Here is a 19,674-nt window from a genome sequence, read left to right on the forward strand (position 1 = left end):
CTGGCAACTCTAAATGTGTTGTTACTTTCTTATGGTGCCTAGTTTACATTCTCTAAATGGCACAACTGGCATGAGACACAGATAAATTGTACCTGTTCTTCATTACAGAGAAAAACATAAACCTCTGTATAGTTGTTGGAAAGTGACTTAAATAAAGTAACAGATATTTTGTTTTTTCTTGAATTTATCCAGCAGCAAGTTAGCTACTTTTTTAAGAATTCAAAAATGTGAATTAAAACTATGTGCTAAATGACTTGAAGAAAAGTAATAAAGGCACAAGACTCTGGAACCAGACTGTCTGGGTTTGAATCGTCATTCTGTGACTCAGTAGTTATGTGACTTTGGGCAAATTGACATTTTCATTCCTTAGATTTCTCAGTTGCAAAAAAAAGTAATGACCCTTCTTGGGCTGTTTATATGGTAAAGGATTTCACATATGTAATGTGCGTTAGTCTGCTTTCCATTACCATAACAAAACAATTAACTTATAAAGATGCAAGCTTTATTTTGGCTTACACTTTTGGAGGTCTCAGTTCATTGTTTTAGGTCTGTGGTGAGGCAGTACATGCCACAGTAAACTAGCTATGTCATGAGCCAGGGAGCAAAAATGAGGAAGAAGAATGGTCCAGGATTCAATCACCCCCCCTCAAGGGCATGGTTCCGATGACCTAAGGACTTCCCATAATGCCCATCCCCTAAAGACTCCACCACCTCCCAACTGCACCACCTTGTTGACCAAGCCTTTAACACAAATCCCTGGGTACATTCAAAATCCAAACTTCAGCAGTTAGCTCTTATTGAAATAAAATTTTAGAAGTGGCAAATATGATATAGAAAAGACTTTTAGAATAACCAAGGAAAAGCACCTTCTTCTAATCTCTAAAAAGGAAAACATTGTCATAAGCATAATACTTTAAATGATTGCATTAAGTAACAATAAAGTATCTTTAGTTGTACCTTTGTGTATCACTTTTTATAAACAATGAAGATAAGTGAAAATTTTGACTATCAGCTAATGCTAAAGAAACATTTGCTTGAGAGAAAGCATTGCTTAGTGTACTTGAGGTAAACGCTGGATCATCCTAAGAGCACAGAAGCAGCACTCAAGTTTATTCCTGTGAATACTTAGGGTGTTGCACTCACTGAAGCTTTTTGGACTGCCTCAAGCATTGTTAATGAATCAAAAATAAATTACTTTAAAAATAAAGATCGGTTAGTAATCTGGGCTTCAGTTTGACAAGTTAGAAGAGTTGTCTTTCAAACACTTCTTGGATTATATTCTTTTAAAACATTATCAGTAAGTAAAGTTGTTGTACTTAGCGATTAAGCTCAAGCAGTTTAAACACAGGCATTCATAATTTAAGAGGCCATTCATTAGGTCTTTGCCTTAATGCTTCCATTTAAGAAATTTGTAACTGTCACCTTGATAGAGTTAAAAAAAATCCAAGTTGAAACAGACCATTTACTCACCCCTCACAGTTTTATGATTCCTAAAACATTGTAGGCATGTATTTGTCTCATTATTCATGCTTAGGTAGGGACAGACCTGTGGCTGCAGAGGTAGTTGCTATCTAAGAAGTATCTTGTGTGTATCTGACTTTCTGATGGAAAAGGTTGTTTTTACAGTACTTTCTGCTTTCTTTTAATTAACAGGGATAAAATATGATGTAATTGCTTCAGCAAAAATGTAAAAATTCTCAATTATTGATCATAGTAAAGCTAGGATCTTTGATAGTAAAGTTACTATTTTTATGTCATTGGTAATATATGTCATTAGAGTGCTAATTATCTTTCTTTTTCCTTATATTATTGGGAAGGAAATGTATTTTTATAGTATGCACAAAAGTAATTCATAATCTATTAATATTTACTAAGTGTTTAAACAAAATGCTAGAAACTGCTATGTCTAATTTATAAAAATCATTTCTATTTCCTTCTTAAGTTGCTGAATCAGCAAAATGGAAATTTGATAGGTGTATTTTTTCAAGACAGTTCTTATGACTTTGGGATAAACTAATATAATATGTACAACGGGAAGATTTTGCTGGTAATGATTAAAGTTTATAGTTTGAATGTAAGGCTGTGTTTTATTGACTTTGTGCTGAAGTGTCAGCAACTGAAGAAAGCTTTTCTTTCATGATTAATAAACTCTGAAAGTAGACTTGCTATACCTTACATAAAAGTAACATTGGGATTCTTGAGAGAAAATGGTATGCAACCTGAAAAATCATTTATTATTATTTTCTGTGAAAACTTGCACATATTTGAATATTCTCAAGAGAAGCCCGGCAGTCTTCAGAAATTTTAAATTTTAAATAAGCTATCAGTATATAAACATTTTCGCTTAGTTTTTTTAGACTCCTTATGTAATGGTGGCATTGAATATTAAGTCCAGGTGAATTAAGAAACTGCCTGAGTGTAATACTGATGTTTTGGATTATATCACATTTTTATAAATTATCATTTTTTTCTGATGCCCTCATTTTCTCTTTCAGCATGAACTTTTACTAATTCACACACAACCTAATAGCATAAACTAATCTGTTTTAATTATTTCTTTCTTGTGAAGGTTTCTATTCCAGTTTAGTTTCACAATTTAGTTTCAGATCTCCAGAGTTTACAGATATGTAACAATAACTTTTAATACAAGGCAGACAACAACAACCAAAGAAACAAATGATTGTATTATTTAGAGGAGAATGCCGAAGAAAATGAAGACTATGAGATCCTTCATTCTATGTGGACCAGACTCACCCCCTGGGCATGAGGGGCATGATGACTGGTTGCAGGCCGCGGGTCATGTTTAGGAACCATTAAGTGAGAGACCTCCCCTTGGATGGCACACTGACCCTGATGCTACCTTTTTACCTCCACTTATTTATGACTATTATGCTATAGATACTCTTGACTCTACTCAGATTTCTATGTTCTAAAAAGCACATCAAGTATGAATTTTGATAATTTTACTATTTTTAACAGCAGAAAACCTAGCAGACTTCTTAGTGCAGTACCTAATGCTATTGACTCTTCTTTAGGTATACTGGTGAGTAATGGTGATCCCTTTCTGGAAAGTCTGTTCTCTTCTCTATAATATGAATTTCATTCCTATTCTAGTATAGGTTGTGTTTTCCTGACACCCTTTTACGCTCTTTGACACTTCCACCAAGATGAATATGGATTTGATTCCTTTGTATTGCCTCATCACTATTCCATGGAGCAAAAGATTCAGTCACTTTTTCATTATGTCAAAATTATTCCCTGAAGAGTTTTTCTTTCCTTTGTTTATGTTTCTACCTGGTTGTTCTGTTTCAGTACATAGAATCATATGTTTTTTTACTTTTTCTAGCAATAAAAAATATAACACCAAAATATATTAGATTATGGGTATTTCTCAATTGTGTAAGCCTTTTCTGTAAGTTGGGTGATTAATTTACCTTTGTATCAATTCTATAAATATAATATTTAGGTATATATCAAATAACAGAGAATGCTGTTCATAATATGAGTTTGTAGCTTTGTGCTATGCATCCCAATAGATCTCTGCATTTAACAGGGCTGACTGTCATTTATTTTCTCCTCTGATAGATTGTAAGCTTCATGATAGTAAATATAGCAGTTTTGATTATTCAAAGTAAAGCTGTGTAAATCAATCTGATTTTTAAATGTGCAACTTAATAATCATTCTGTAGTTCTTAAGAGTGGCAACAATCATCATAAAAGGAACAAGGGCATTTTATGGTGGATCATTGACTGGTGAATAATCTACTTACTAGATTCTTAATAATCTACATACTAGATTTTTGCAATGAATCTAGTAAGTAGATTATTCTTAGTAATTTGTAATTGAGTTTTGTTTTCTCTTCACAGCAGTGCTGTCTAAGACCTTTTGTGCTGAAAGAAGTGTTCTAGATCTGTGCTGTGCCCGCTACCCATGGGTGACTGCTGAGCACATCCAGTGTGGCTAGTGTGACTGAATTCATGAGAATTGAATCTTTTATTTTATTCAATCACAATGAATTTGCCCTAATATCTACATGTGACAAGTGGTGAATTTACTTGACAGTGCAGGTCCATAGTGCATTGACTTTTATCAAAAAGTGGCAACAGTTGACTTACACAGATTGTTAGTCTCATTTTATTCATACAGGAGCATATTCTCAGAATTTTATTTACAGATACTTATAATAAAAGCATTGTGTCTGTCTTAAAATCAAATTATACTTAATATTTCAAAGTTCTCTTAGAAAGTGAATAGGCTTACTTTTTTATGGCAACATAAAGATTGCTACATTATTGTAATGGGTGAATTGTCATTATAATTAATCTCTGTTTTCATTTTGATCATAAAGTAGTTGCTTATTTTATGTGCTGAGTGAACAAGGGAGCTTTAGGCTGATGAGGGGAGCAGCAGGTGGTAGGGATCAGCCAAGGAGGGATGGCTTTATGCCATCACCCAAGAAAAACTGGAACAAGTAGAATTCATAGTTGTTGTGGAGTAGGAAAAGCTGGTACAGCTACTGTAAGACACTTGCAGAGATAGGGTTGTTTAGCACAGAGGCTAAATGAAAGCAGATGCCACATGGGCTTATCCTAGAATCTATCCAACCGGAATTATATTTGCAACCATGAAGAGAAGGTGATTGCAAATACTTTTCATTAACTTAAAAATAAGCTGATGATCATAAAATTAATGAAAACGACAAAAATCAGGCAGTGATTGTTATGGTCAGAATGTTTTCTAATCAGGATAAAAATATAGTTATTGGGCTTTTTCAACAATATGTGCTATTTTGGTCCTCATGATTCAATCTAATGTTGTCAAATCTTTGTTTTCAGGGGATTCACTCCTCTGCTGAGGGAGTAAAATTGAACAGTTTTAAGAGTCCTAGGGACCTTGCTTAAACACTTTCTAAAACCCTTTGATACAGGCCTATTTCCACCGATCCGATATCCAGTTGTTATGCACAAGGATCTGCTTGCTGGTTCTGTGACTTAGACTCTGTGACTGCACATGTCTCCTTACAGAGACCGGTGCTCTCTGACTGGTCTTCTTTTGATGCCCTGAAAACCTTTATCTCTGTCTAGGGTGAGCCCATCACTTTCTGTGAGAACAGTTTTGTAAAGCACCGCTCAAGTGTGATGAAGCATTTCTTGGAAACTGCAGTTAACCTTCAACTTTTTAAGCAGGTAAGATTAAGAACATTTTTATTCTATAACAGAATGTCGCTGTTGTTACACATTTTTATCACTCCGATATTATATTCAAATCCTGAGTAAAATCATATCTAGAATTTTAGGAAAATTTTCTTTCTATTATCAACTCTTTTGTTACATAAACAAAAAAGTATTAGTTATGCACTTAAATATTATATAATAACTTTCTATAAAATTTCCTTGCAAAAAGTTGCTTTATCACTTCATAGGTACATGTTCTTGAGTATATGATTCTTTTCCCTTTAAAATAGAAATAGTGCCACCAATCCCAAAGGCTGTGAATGGGAAGTAATATATGTATATACCCTATATACATATTATATTGTATGCATTGTATGTGCATATACATCTATTTGTACATGTACATATACAGCATAGTGAGATACTTGGTAGGTGCTCAGTAGATTTTACCGTATACCTAATTCTTAATTAACAAAACACAAATCCTTGGGGATTTTTTAAAAAAATATATAACTGTCAAAAATCCTGAATGTTAATGGTCATTGAAAGCAGAACCCATTATATAGACAACTTAAATAGTTTTACGGGAAGAAATATACTGTCTCCTAGAACTTACTACTATTTTGTGACTCCAACGTACATGATACTTGAAAATAGCCCCAAAAAAGATGTAAAGGATTTTTGTTAAAAGATTGTTACAATCTTCTAAAAGAATAGTCAGATGATTAAAAAAAGTTATCTTTCATAAATGCCACAATATACCTCCACCCAGCACAACAACAACAACAAAAATTTATCAATACAGATGAATCCTACAAGGTACTACTGCTGTGTCTGAAAGATTATAAAATCATTAGTAGGTACAGCTGACAACTATACATGACATGATTTGGGATCCATTATGTGTCCAAAACAACTCAAGTTCTTTCTTAACTTAGTCATGTTTATGTTTCCAAATTGATAGAACGTGGACTCAAGAGAGCAGTGTATAGTTTAAATGAAATAATTAAAGCAAACTTTTATTTCTGTTAATATGGCAGGGTAAGGCCTAGAAATAACCTATTTACTGAAACAGTTTCAAATGCAGGATTACAGAATACCTCGTAGTGAGTCCAGTGCTCACTTTCCTATAATCAGAGACCCTACTCCCATTAATCTGAAGACTGAGGGCAAAAGTAAACAAGGAATAAAGGGATGTCTTCCCTCAAACTCTTTCCAAGGAATCTGTAAGGAAACTAAAATTCCAAAGAGGAATTTCAGTTTTAAATGTCATTAAACAAACAGGGAAACAAATCATGAATGAGAAGGAGCAGAAACAGAAAGAAACTGACTAGCAAAGACTTTAAATATTGGAACTATCAGAAATAGAACATAAGATAACCATATGTAAGGTGTTCAAAGAACAAAAAGCAGCTTTAAAAATATTCATGAACAACTTTATAGAATGCAAAGCCAGTTGTAAGACTGTAACAAACAAACCTCTGTTAAAGAAGTATGAAGAAATTGAATGTAAAGATAATGGATGGGTTTAGCTGCAGATTAGTTTGAAGTGAAGAGAGATTTTCTGAGTTGATGGTGTATCTGAAATAGAAATGATCCAGAATACAGTACAGAAAGATCAAGAACTAGGAAATAAAGGCAGGAGATTAATAGACATGGAGAGCCTAGAGTGAGAATATCCACAGTCAGTTCTAAGCGGTGAGGACAGCAGAGACATCAAAAGGGTAGTACCAGAAATAATGAGATATGTATTTTAGGAATTTAAGAAGTCCAATATATCCAAAATGAATAAAGGAAAAAGAAATATGTGCCCCCACGCAATATAGTCAGCTATAAAACATTAAAGAAAGAGGGAATTTTTGTAAATGAATGGTTATAGTCATATAGTAATAAAGCACTGCTCATCAGGAAATGAATGAACTATAGTAAAACTGACAGTGAGAGAAAGAAGAGAAAGAAGTGTCATTGACTGATATATCTGATGAGTCCTCTTATGTAATGTTCAAATGAAAGAAAAGCTAAGTAATATAATTGAGTAAATATATTGATGTGATAAAAACCATGAAGAAAGGCAAAGAGACAAATTGAAGGGATGGTGGGCTTTTCTATAGAGAAGGAGGCACACAGAGAACTTTCAAAGACAGGAGAGTGTTCTCCTAGCTTATTATTTTTGTATTTAAACTATGTAACTTTTCTTCAAAAGTTTTGACATGATGTATAAGTGATAGTTGTACGTACGCACATATTCACATTTGTATGTACATGCACACTAAGGAGTGATTTTGTCATGCTGACTAGCACGTCTGTCACCTAACATAATTTTTTTGTGATGAGAGTGTGTACAGTTTACTCTTGAGTCACCCCTCCACCCCCCTCTTTTAGCAATCCTAAAATAAACACTACATTGCTATTATAAACTGTTGTCACCAAGCTGTGCAGTAGATCGCAAAATTACTGAATCTTGGTATCCTGGTCCACATTTCTCCATCCCTAGTCCATAGAATAGCAGTTCCTTTGACAAAGCAACAGCTACCAACTGGGCTTGCTTTATCATTATTAAACTATTAATTATTTAAACTGTTGCTATTTAAATTAAGTATTGTATGGAAACATTTTTAAATGTTTCTAGATTAGGCACTAATAGGCTGTGTTCTCATTGATAGTTGACTTAATCTCTGTAGGCCTCAGTTTCTGCATTTGTAACACAAATTAGACTGAAAGATCACTAAGCTTGTGATACCTCTTGGCTCTGACATTCCATGATACTGTGAAATAAACATATAGCTTAGACAGATGATAGTACGTTCCATTTGGATGAATTCCTCTTTAGATAATGGGTTTGGAAGGAATCCCAGAAATAGTTCTTAAATCCACAACTCTGACATCACCATCTTTCTATAACTAGAGGCTTTGTAAGGATTTAAGCCATTGCTTTTAGTTCAATTGCCTTTATTTTATGCTACACTAACAAAATAAAGGAAATTATTTTCTCATGTACATTGTTTACAATTAAGTCTACTGGAAGTAAATTTTTCTCTTGTCATATCACTGTACATTTCCCGTGGCTAACACCATGACTGAGTTTAGCGTGTCAATCCCAGAGGCTAAGCTTGAACTATAAACTTAAGAGGTCTCCATGAATATAGGCCGTCTTAGGTGCCAACCTAGATTACTGGTAGGAAATCCATGTAATTGTAAAGGAACCCAAATTTATTCAAGTAGATGCTTTTATCAACATAATTCTACTTATGCAAATACTAACTCCATTGGGGAAGAAAATGATGGGAAGATTCAAATTGGAAAAATCTTTTTTTAGCATTCCTCTAAAACCTTTCCATTGAAGGATATATAAACATATATTTCTCAGATTTCTCCGTAGAACCAGTGCCTCTTGTGGCAGAAGAGGACATGTGTTTTTAAAAAGTATGGGGAGGTGCCCAAGGGCTCCACAAACTTATTTTTAGGATGCCTTCTGCAGTTTTTCAGAACATCTGTACACATTGTGTATTCTATACCATAGTACAGCAGTGTTTATCTTAAAGTGAAAACATTTTTTTAAATTACAGATAAATTTACCCTTCTCTCACATTCATCTTCAAGGAAAGTCAAGAATTCAGTTAAATACACCATATTAATACTTTGGCTTGAGTATACACAAAACCAAAAGTAATGTGAAGCACACACCTGTGTGTTACTAGAGGCGTGCCTGTCCACTGTGAGGAATATTGCTCAAGATCTATAAGACCTGGGTTGGTCCTGCTTCTGCCACTTTCCTGGAGAATTGTGCTATGTAAGGTACTTGGCCTCTTTCTGGGCTTCAAATCTTTGCCCATTTTCCTAGACTAACGCAATGCCCAGTCATGCTGAGTACCCCTTTGAAGGTATCTTTTATAGCATCAGGCTTTGCATATGCTGTGCTGTGCCACCAGTGTTGGATTTCTGTTACTCACTCACAGCCCGTTCAATAGAGCTTTGTTCACGCCTGAGTTATCTGTTCACCTCTGTAAGGCCCTCCCGGCTACACTCCGCCTCACTAAGTCTGCGCTCTTTTCTCTGTGCCTGTGTTCATATAACAATAATTGTATTGATTTGTGTCAGGCTCTGTCACTGCAAGCATTTGAGAGTCAGCTTCTTTCATAGAGTTGATAGTTCTAGGGAAGGGAATGGGCTAACAAACAGAAAGTAAGAAAAATATCAGTAAGTGAAAAAAAATCAGAGCAAATGAGATATTGATTGGCTATCCAATTTAGACTTCAGAAGAGCTATTACTGAAAAGTGATATTTAAACTAAGTTAAAGAAGGAATTTATTTTGAGATATGAGAGGGAGAACATAGACCATAAGGAGAAAAAGAGGTTAGCATTTCCTAGAATTGGAATTAAATCAACTGTGGACAAAGGCGAGAGTTGTTTACATCTGAAGGGTATAAAAGGCACAAATCCTATTGGGCTTGAAAGATTTTTCTAAGATTGAGATCATAACCATATATAATTAAAATTTTTACATGATCCTTTTTGCATAGGATCTTGTCAATGCTGAGTACTAAGTAAATCTTAGGAAAATTTCTCTGTAACATGTTTTTATTATTACATATAAAAAGTGATTTTGAATACTAAAATATTTACATACTATAGCAATAACAACCATAGGAATAAATAATTACTGTGAAATTAGGGAGATAGATTTCTGTTTTGTTAAGATAAGCTTTATTATGACCTAAGGACAACATTAAATAATATGTAAATAATTGTATCAAAGTAAATATCCTCCAGTCTCTCCACCTCTAATGATATCACCATTCCATTTTATAAACATGCCACTGATCCCATCAGATTTTCATTATGCAAGGAGCATACTTTTGTTGATATAATTAGAAAAATCTTATGCCACGCATAAGTGAAAGTACTGGACCACTTTTCATTTTTTTGAGAACCGCTACCATTTTCCATAAAAATTGAACAAATTTACCCCATCAACAGTGAGCGAGCATTCCCTCTGCTCCACATCCCGACTGCTATTTGTTAGTTCTTGTGTTTTTGATAATAGAAATCCTAACAGGTATGAGGTGACTTCACTGTCATTTTAATTTGCAATTTTCTGATGATTTAATGATTTTAAATTTTAATTTTTAAATTTCATATAACTGCTTTTCATTTGTATGTCTTTTTTTCCCCATGTATTTTTTAAAATAATTTTTATTAGGATGTATTTGTTTTACAGGGGGGATTCATAGTGACAATTCCGGTTAGACTTATATTGTACATTAGTTACATCACCCCATCGTCTCCCCCTCTCCAAGCAATTGCAAGAGGTTTCTTTGTTCTATTCCACAGAAGTGTATGAAGTCCATCAACCATACACCCTCACCTTAACATCCTTCATTCCTCCTCCCCCACCTATTGGTATCCCCCCCCACACACACTGTACCTGTCTTACAGTCCTATCTTTCATTGTTAATATTTAAATTGATGTTCAAGGGGGTGTCTCAATGTATGCCCACTGTGGGTGTGCTTTACTTTGGCCCATCTTCCGTTACTTTCCCTTTCTGCTGTCATATTTTAACAGCTTTCAACACACATCCTTACATCCTCTACCTTTACAGATCTTGTGGTTTACAATATTACTGATGCTCTGTCAATCTCTTTTGCTTTCTCTCTTTCCCCAAGTTGCAAAGAGTAGTTCCACTTTTACAAACATGTTCTACATCTGAGTTTGCATATGATGTGTACCATCTTTTTAGAAATACCTTTCCTTAGCTGTGACTTTTCAAAGATGGCTTTTCTCAGGATGAAGCATATTGCTTCTATACCTAATTGGCTCAAAGTTCTCATCATAAAGGGGGTTGACTGTTGTCAATTGCTTTTTTTTTGTATCCATCTATGTGTTCATATGGTTTTGTCTTTCATTCTGTTAATGTCATGGGTTACATTTATTGATTTTTTGTACATCGAATCATCTTTGCATCCCAGTGATAAATCCTACTTGATCATGGTGAATGGTTCTTGTCATATTATGTTAATTTGGTTTGTGTGTTCTTCTCATCTGGCTTTGGTGTCAGAGCAATGCTGGCCTCATAAAATAATTTTGGACATGTTCCCTTCAGTTTTTAGGAAGAGTGTGAGGAGGATTTGCTGGGAGATTTTTGGTTATTGACTCAGTCCCCTTATTAACTATTGGTCTGTTCAAACTTTATGTTACTTCACAAATCAGACTTGGCAGGTTATATTTGCTAGTAATTTATTTATTTATTCTGGGTTATCCAATTTATTGGTGTTTTTTGGTATATTGGTTTTTTTGTGGCATCAGTTGTCTCCTATTTCATTTCTGATTTTGTTTAGTTAAGTCTTCTCTCATTTTTCTTAGTCTAGCTAAAGGCTTGTTAATCCTATTGGTCTTTTCAAAACCTAATTCTTAGTTTCATTCATCTTTTCTGTTGTTTTTCTAGCCTACATTTTATGCATTTTTGCTCTAGTCTTCATTCCTTCTTTCTACTAGCATGGTCTTGTTTTTTTTTTGGTTTTTTTTTTTTTCTGGTTCCCTGAGGTTTAATGATAGGTTCTTTATTGAGATATTTCTGATACTTTATCATAGGTTCTTACTGCTATAACTTTCATCATAGAACTGCTTTTGCTGCATTCTGTAAGTCTTGGTATCTTGTGTTTCCATTTTCACTTACCTCGATGCTTTTTGAATATTTCTTTTACTCATTGATTGTTTAGAAGTGTGTTATTTAATTCATAGGTATTTGTGAATTTTCCAATATTCTTCCTGTTACTGATTTCTAGTTTTATCCTTTTTATGTTCAGATAATTTATTTGATTTCAGTTTTTCTAACTTTGTTATAAACTTCTTTTGTGACCTAACATACAATCTATCCTGGAGAACATTCTAAGAGCACTTGAGAAGAATGTATAAATCTTCTGCTTTCAATGGAGTGTTCTGCACTTATCTGTTAGTTCATTTGTTCTAAGTATAGTTCAAGTTCAATGTTTCAAATCCCCATTCTAGCACATAAAATTTTTGATCTTCTGGCTTCTGTCTCTTTAGCGCTTCTCCAAATACTCTTGCTCCAGCCATCCTGAACTATTTGGCATTAGTTCTCTGAAAATTATTTCACGTCTTTTTGTTTCTGAACCTCCATTGTAACAGAGGCTAAAAATTATTGACTATGAGCAAATGATAGTAAGTCATAAATAAATAAAAATAATGTTTATTAAATACTGACTTTATGTGCTGAATTGTTTGAATGTGTTATCTAATCTAATTTAATCTGCAAAATAACCATGTAATCACATACTTTATTGCTGCCACTTTACAGGTTATAAACCCAACAGGAGAGAGGTTTAAATAACTTGCTGATGGTTGACACATAGCTAGTGTGCAGTAGAGCCAATTTGGATCTAGGAAGCTGTGAACACTTACTCTCTCCCTACAGATAAATTAATGAAAAAATACACACACACTTAGTCTTGTTTCTTCTACTTTTTTATTTTATTTTTTATTAACATATTATAGTTGTACAGGGGTTCATTGTGACAGTTACATTAGTGCTTATAATATATCTTAATTAGATTCAATCCTGCATCTTTGTCCATCTTAGAACAGTGTCAACAGGGCTCATTGTTCTGTTGCATTTCCTCTTCTTTGAATATCTTCTCCCTTTTCACCTCTCCCAACTCAGTCTTTAAGATACAGCCAGGAAATTGCTCTGCCTTTAGCATTTCGCCTTCACCTTTGCAGCATGTAGTATTTGTGGGTTTGTTTGTCTCCTTTTGAGTGATAGACTCTGTAGTGAGTATCCCAACACTGTATCCTAATATCTAATGCATAATAGGCATTTCACAGTGAAACTGAAGTCAGATAAAAACTGTGCAGTGCTGTTGTAAGGAACACGCACAAAAATGTTTTAACCATTTTCTAGATGAAGAATTTATGAAAGTGAATAGAATGGAACTAAATTAAAGGTAATACAGAAACTGTAGGAGTCAAGTATTACTGTGTTTTAAATTGAGTGATGTCTGCAATTTTAAATTGTAGTGCCATAATGACATGGTATGTAGAAGTGAAAATTCTGTGAGGTCCTGAGCATACTCTATATTTTGTGCCATGACCCACTTTCCCTGACTTAATAAGATATTGGATAAAAAGAGTGGATCAAAAGCCAAGTATTTTCCTTTCATGATAGCTAGAGATTTGGGGAGATTTTAAAAAGCTTTTAACATAAACAATAAATTGCTATAAATTTCCACATCTTCCTATAAATCTTTTCATGATAGTTATCCCTGGTGTGTAATCTATAGCTGAGATCAACATGTACATTACTAGTACTAAAGATTCAAAGGTTTTGGAGTTTTAGGAAACATTTGATATGAGTGGATGAGGGATGATAATTACATCAAGTGCATATTTCATAATTTAAAAAAGAATAAAAATAAAATAAAATGTGACATAGGTAAGAAATGGAGATTTAGTGACATAAAGAAAGAATGCACAGTAACAGGGAAATAATTGATCATGACAATGGATACATTTTTTTTTCCAGAATCCTTTTTAACTAATTTCAAAAAGGACCCTAAAACATGTTTCTCACAGTATTCAAAACTTTTGTGTCAGAGTTCCTGGAGAGCCTGCTAAACATTTACCTTCTTAAATCTCTCCATGCAAATTACTCTTTCAGAAGGGCTGAATTAAAGCCCAAGGAACTACATAATGAAATGCCATAAAAAATAACCACATGGAAATTTTAGAGACAGTCATCTAAGTATATTTTATTCATTCCTTCATTCAACAGTAAAATTTGTGCATCTGTTGTATAATAGGCAGTGTTCTAGATGGGATATGCCAGAGAACAAAGTAAAGAATCTTGGACTTTGTGAAGCTTTTTTTTCTAAGGGAAGGTAAAGGAACAACAAATTTAACAAATTTGTGTAGCTGTTCAGAGATCATAAGTACTGTACAAAGTAAATAAAACAGGGTGAGGGGAATGGGGACTACCAGAGGTGAGGGTATGTATAATTTAAAATAGTATGGCCAATGTAAATTTCATGGAGATATAGCCATCTCCTGTGGGGTGGCCAAAGGTAGAAAGAGAGAGAAAGAGTTAGAAGATTATTTCTATACTCTAGTTGAGAAGTTGATGGCAATTTTGAACTGGTTGATGGAAGTTATGATGAGATCTGGTCAGATTATACATTTAATTTTGAAGATACGGCCAATGAGTATTCTGAGATTTAATATTAAGTATGAGAGAAAGATGATTCCATGATATCTCATCAGAGAAACTGGAAGAACATAGTTGTCATTTAATTAGCCCAGAAAAGATTTTGGGAAGAAGAAACTTTTAGTTAAACGTGTTAAGTTTGACGTGTTTATTAGATAATTCAAGTAGGATATTGATTAGGCAAATGGATAAACAAAGCAGAGGAGAAAACTGGACTGGAGATAGAAATTTGAGACTCTTTGGGAGATAATACTTAAAGCCATTAGACTGCCTTCCAGATGAGATTACCAAAGGAATGAGTGTAAATAGAAATGACCCATGGTGCAGGGACTGGAAAGTAACAAAGAAGAGCAAGAAAGAGTGTGGGGAACAGTGAGGTAGGACAGAAATCAGAAGAGTACTTTATTTTAGCAGTCAGGTAAAGAAAAAATACCAAAGAGGGAGGTATAAACACTGTTAAGTGCTCATGACAGATTAATTAAAACCAGGACTTGGAAATGACTACTGGGTTTAGTGGCACGGAGATGATAGGGTTACTTCAACAGAACAATTTTGCTGGCACGGAGAGATGGAAATCATGTTTAAAGCCTAGAAGGAGAGACATGGAGACAAAAGTACTGACGGCTCTTGCATTTTACTGTTAAGAGGAACAGAAATGGACACAGAAAAGTAAATGGGGTCACAAGATAAAAGGACGCACTTGTAGGCTGTTGGGAAGATCTCACATCTGCAGATACTTGGGAGCCGGCTGAGTGCAGCCTCTACTCAGGCTGCTTCCCTGTCCTGACTCCTCTCCCATCAAACCTCCTCACTGCCTTCACACCCTGCTTAGGTGCCATCTCCAAGAGCCCCACCCTGACCACACAGCTTAAAATGGAACGCTGCTGGCCCCATCCTCACCTCCTCCCTGTGCTGTTTTATTCTCCTATCATTCCTTGTCTTTTAGCATTCTTTTGCCATGCTACCTCCTACCTCCTTTAGACAGTTTACCATCACAAGGTTTGAATTTTTGCCTGTTGCTGGAATGCCAGGAATCTAGAAAAGTGTTTGGAATATAGAAAACATTCAGTTAACTAGTATTAATTGATCAAATCAATTGGTTTAGTGAACACAAAGTTTAACAAACTAAATTATTTTTTCTTTCTTCCTTTTTTTGGGTTTGAACTAAGGGCCTTATGCTTGCTACACTGGCATTCGAACACTTGAGCCCCTCCACCAGCCCTTTTTTGGTTTAGTTATTTTTTCAGATAGGGTCTTAGAGTTTTACTTGGAGCTGGACTCAGACTGTGATTCTCCTTCCTATGCCTCCCATGTAGCTGGGACCACAGGCATGTAATACCATACCTGGCTAGTTTGTTGAGATGAAGTTTCTGTAATTTTTTTCCTGGGCTGACCTGAAACCATGATCCTCCTGACCTCTACCTCCCAAGTAGCTGAAATTATAAGCATGAGCCACTACACCTGGCCAGACTAAATACTTGAACAAAATTCTTAATACCTCTCAGTTGACAAATATCCTTGAAGGTAGTATTGTCCTATTATTTTTACTTTATTAGTCTCAATAATAATGCTAATAAGTTACACTTAATGGGTTCATTATACAATTCAGAGTGTTTTCCCATGCATTATACCATAATAATCTAATTTAGTGGAGCCTTATAGTCATCTAATTAACTAATCTGAAATGGTATAAAAGTAATTTTATTTCCATTCTGGCAAATACTTACTTCTCTTGGTTTGAACTCTAAAACAACCTACCTTATTTCTATGTGCTGCAGTAGTTTGTGTGTGTGTGTGTGTGTGTGTGTGTGCATGTATGTATGTGTATATGTGCATGTGTGTATGCGTGTGTGTGCATGTGTATATATATCTACTAACCAAATGTCTCACATTTAGCAGATGTCTACAAATACCTGCTGATTAATTTTATTGTAGCAATTTATTATAGTTTTCACTAACCTGTCAAAATTTACTAAGCATTTATAAGAAAAATTATTTAAATTAAACTATTTTTAATTTTAAAGGTTCATTAAGAAATCAATATATTAAAGGGCATATTTACTTTATTTAAAATTTTATTTGCATAAGACTTCTAATTCATTTAAAACACTATTTTTCTCGAGCTGTCAAGACAATTTTATTGTATCAGATCTGTTCATACCCATGACGAGATTCTAATTTGAGATTACAGTTTTGAGGTAGGGTGGATTCCTTCAGGCTGAAGTAGGCAGGCCCTGGGTGTGTAGATTTGATCACCATGTTGCTCAGGGTCTCTGCTGCTCTGCTTCAGTGCCAGGGCTGCCAGGTTAGCACAAAAGAACAGCACTTTGTGCCCTTGACCAATGAGATGAAGAACTGGATCATGGCCTTGAGTCATCAGCACAATCTTTTTTCATGAGCTTTTTCCAAAATCAGATAGATTCACTGTAAATATCAGAATCCTGAAATTCATTTATGGACATCTCAGAGTTTTGGTTGCATGACCAAATTATCACTAAGGACATTAGGACATTGAGAATCACATAACCTGTTTTAGAGTTTTAAATCAAATGCTGGAAGTGTGCTGACCAGTGAATAATTAAAGGAAAGTGTACAACTGACCTTTAGAGAACAGTTGCATTCCTCCTGGACAGCTGACCATGTGTTCAAACTTAATGGGTGAATCGATCAGAACATTATATTTTTTGGAAAGAAGTTTGCCATCAAGTCTATGTTCTAAATTATGTACACTTTTAAACATTCATTTTATATTTAATTGTATTTTCAAACATTTATGGTAAATTTTCACTTCCATAAATCATACTGCTTACTGAAATGTTTAAAGAAATAGGTCATTTGTTTAAATTGAATCAGTTCTCTATAAAGATAACTATTTGAAGATAAAAAAAGTTTTAAAACCTTAGTTATATCATATCAAAAACAATAGCAGAAAGGAATTTTGGTGCTTGGAAATACTATCTCCAACTTGTCATTCTTTATATCATGTCATGAAGATTAACAAAACCTAGTTCTTACATTTGGTGATTTAGAGGGAAAAATATCATTGATCTTGGGAATTATACATATTTATCTTGGTAATTATGTATATTATGTACATAATTTTATCTTCATAATTTATAACAAATCAGAATCCATACTGTGGAATTACAAGGTAATTAATTTTTGTAAGGTTTCCAATTCTTTGTGCTTTGCTGTGATTACTTAGCATGCTTACTCTTAAATTCTCCCAAAAAGCTACTGACAACCTAGTTTTAAATTACATCTGTATCCCTTTCATTGTTATCAATGTTATTTGCAACAACAAACTAATTCTCCCAAAACTGTGATTCCAATTACCTAAAGACACATGGTTGCTAAATGATATAATAACTATTAATCAAGCAACATGCTGGGGCACATACAGAGTCATAACTTTTTCACAGAGATGTTTTAGTTCAAAATTATTTGTATGCAGCAGTACCTTACCATGTTCTTATGTCCCTTACACACTATGAAATGTTCCAGAGTTGTTAGAGTGACATGACCATGAACCAACTCCACTTGGAAAAATATAGCTCTTATTGACTCAAAAATAGAAAAAGCAGTTGGGGAATGATCACATTTAGCATTCCTCTCCATTAATACCACCTTTCCACATATTTTCCTGGGTGTCAGTATTTGTGTATGTGTACATGTAACCTTTGTGTGTTTGTACACATAATCAATCTTTTATTGGAAGAGCAAACATTTTTATTGTGTGTACATTGGTAGGTGTCTGACTGTCACTGACAGGACTGTTTGCAAAGTCAGTGATAACATGCGGCATTTTACCAAATGATTAATTTCTGTTGGCTCAAATCACTCGTTTTTAAGTGACATAAGGTAGTTACTCATGCTCAAAAATGCACAATCCCTAAATAGTTTTGGGATTTATCTCTTTCTCACTTGAACTATTCCACTCATTTAATAAAATGGATGGATTATTTTCAGTAAACACAAAAATGAAAACCTTTTAAAAAATCTTATACTCTTAATCTTTTAGCACAAATTAAGTCCTTTAAAAGGACGCTGTGGTTTGTTTCTCTTGCCAGTAATGCATTACTTTAAATGTTCATTTTGCTTTCACCTTATGTTTTAAAAGATGATACTTAGTCCATGAAATTAGATCACTTTAATTTCATTTATCTTGCTTGTGTTGAAAATGTGTGCAAGTCAAATTTTACATGTGTTTTAAATTGCCTTGCTTTCAAATTAACCATTAGCAAAAAGAAGTCAGCATTGTGTTATTAACTTTGATCTAAGATAGCATTAAATGAATTAATTCTGTAAAATTATTTCACTTTATAGCTGGGTAAAAGTATATGACCTTTAGCATTGCTTCAGTCTTTCAGCAACATTGATTCAGTTCAAAATGTGTCAGGAATACAGGTGTGTAGCTCAGCGGCAGAGGAATTAACTCTGGGTTCCATCCCCAGCACCAAAAATACACAAACAAACAAAAATAACAAAAAATAACTGTATGTCAGGTGCTGTTGCTAAGTCCAGGTATTGAAGATGCATACATGGCAAAGATGATGTGCCCCTCAGGAAGCTTGTAAGTTGATAGAGATGGAGCAGGCAGTGGAAATGAGGAAAGACATTATTATTTAGCATTTATTCTGTGTCTGTCATAGAGGCACTTCATAGTATTTTATTTAGCTCTCACAAATATCCATAGGTATTTATTATTATTCCCACTTTATAGAAGGGGAAACAGAGTCTCAGGGGAGACGTTGCCCAAGATCATAAAGCTATTTAGCAGGTTTGTGATGCTGCCTTTCACACTCCAAACTCCATGACATTTGTGCTATTGAGGATATGAAAATGGGTAATCTATGGTCTCAAAGAGCTCCAGGATTTGTGAGAGTAAACCAAGCTCCAAAATAGTCAAGACTTTATCATTTAAAGTTATGTTTGTTTAAACCCATCTTACCACATTTTTTTCAAAAGCATTCTATGACAATAAGGAGATAGTTACAATACATTTTGAATGGGCATGTATTGATCCATTTGCCATTATTTCTTGACTCTGATCTGAAAGTCTTATACTGTAACTGTTTTTAATGACCTTAAATTGCTGCATGAGGAATACCGTACTTCTCCACACAATGACTCCCAATTAGTTTTCTCTATTAGCCATTCAAATAGAAAACTGGTGCGGAGTATGAGATTTTTTTTAAATGTCAAGCTGTTTTATTTTAATTCAGTTAAAATTTAAATTTTGAGAGTGAAAGTCACGGTCAGGATGAATTAATTTCATAA

At 34.2% G+C, this 19,674-nt stretch overlaps 1 protein-coding gene across 16 annotated transcripts in view; it reads left to right on the forward strand.

The window, feature by feature from the left end:
• The window catches only part of Dennd1b (DENN domain containing 1B), a 231,054-nt gene that overhangs the window by 168,731 nt on the left and 42,649 nt on the right, over positions 1-19,674 (forward strand). For all 16 annotated transcript variants that reach the window (XM_074048718.1, XM_074048714.1, XM_074048709.1 and 13 more), the window contains one exon: positions 5,086-5,187. In XM_074048718.1, coding sequence (XP_073904819.1) covers positions 5,086-5,187 — 102 coding nt within the window. The remainder of the gene's footprint in view (positions 1-5,085; positions 5,188-19,674) is intronic.

The sequence above is a fragment of the Castor canadensis genome, chromosome 11 (assembly GCF_047511655.1).
Source record: "Castor canadensis chromosome 11, mCasCan1.hap1v2, whole genome shotgun sequence".
NCBI lineage: Eukaryota > Metazoa > Chordata > Mammalia > Rodentia > Castoridae > Castor > Castor canadensis.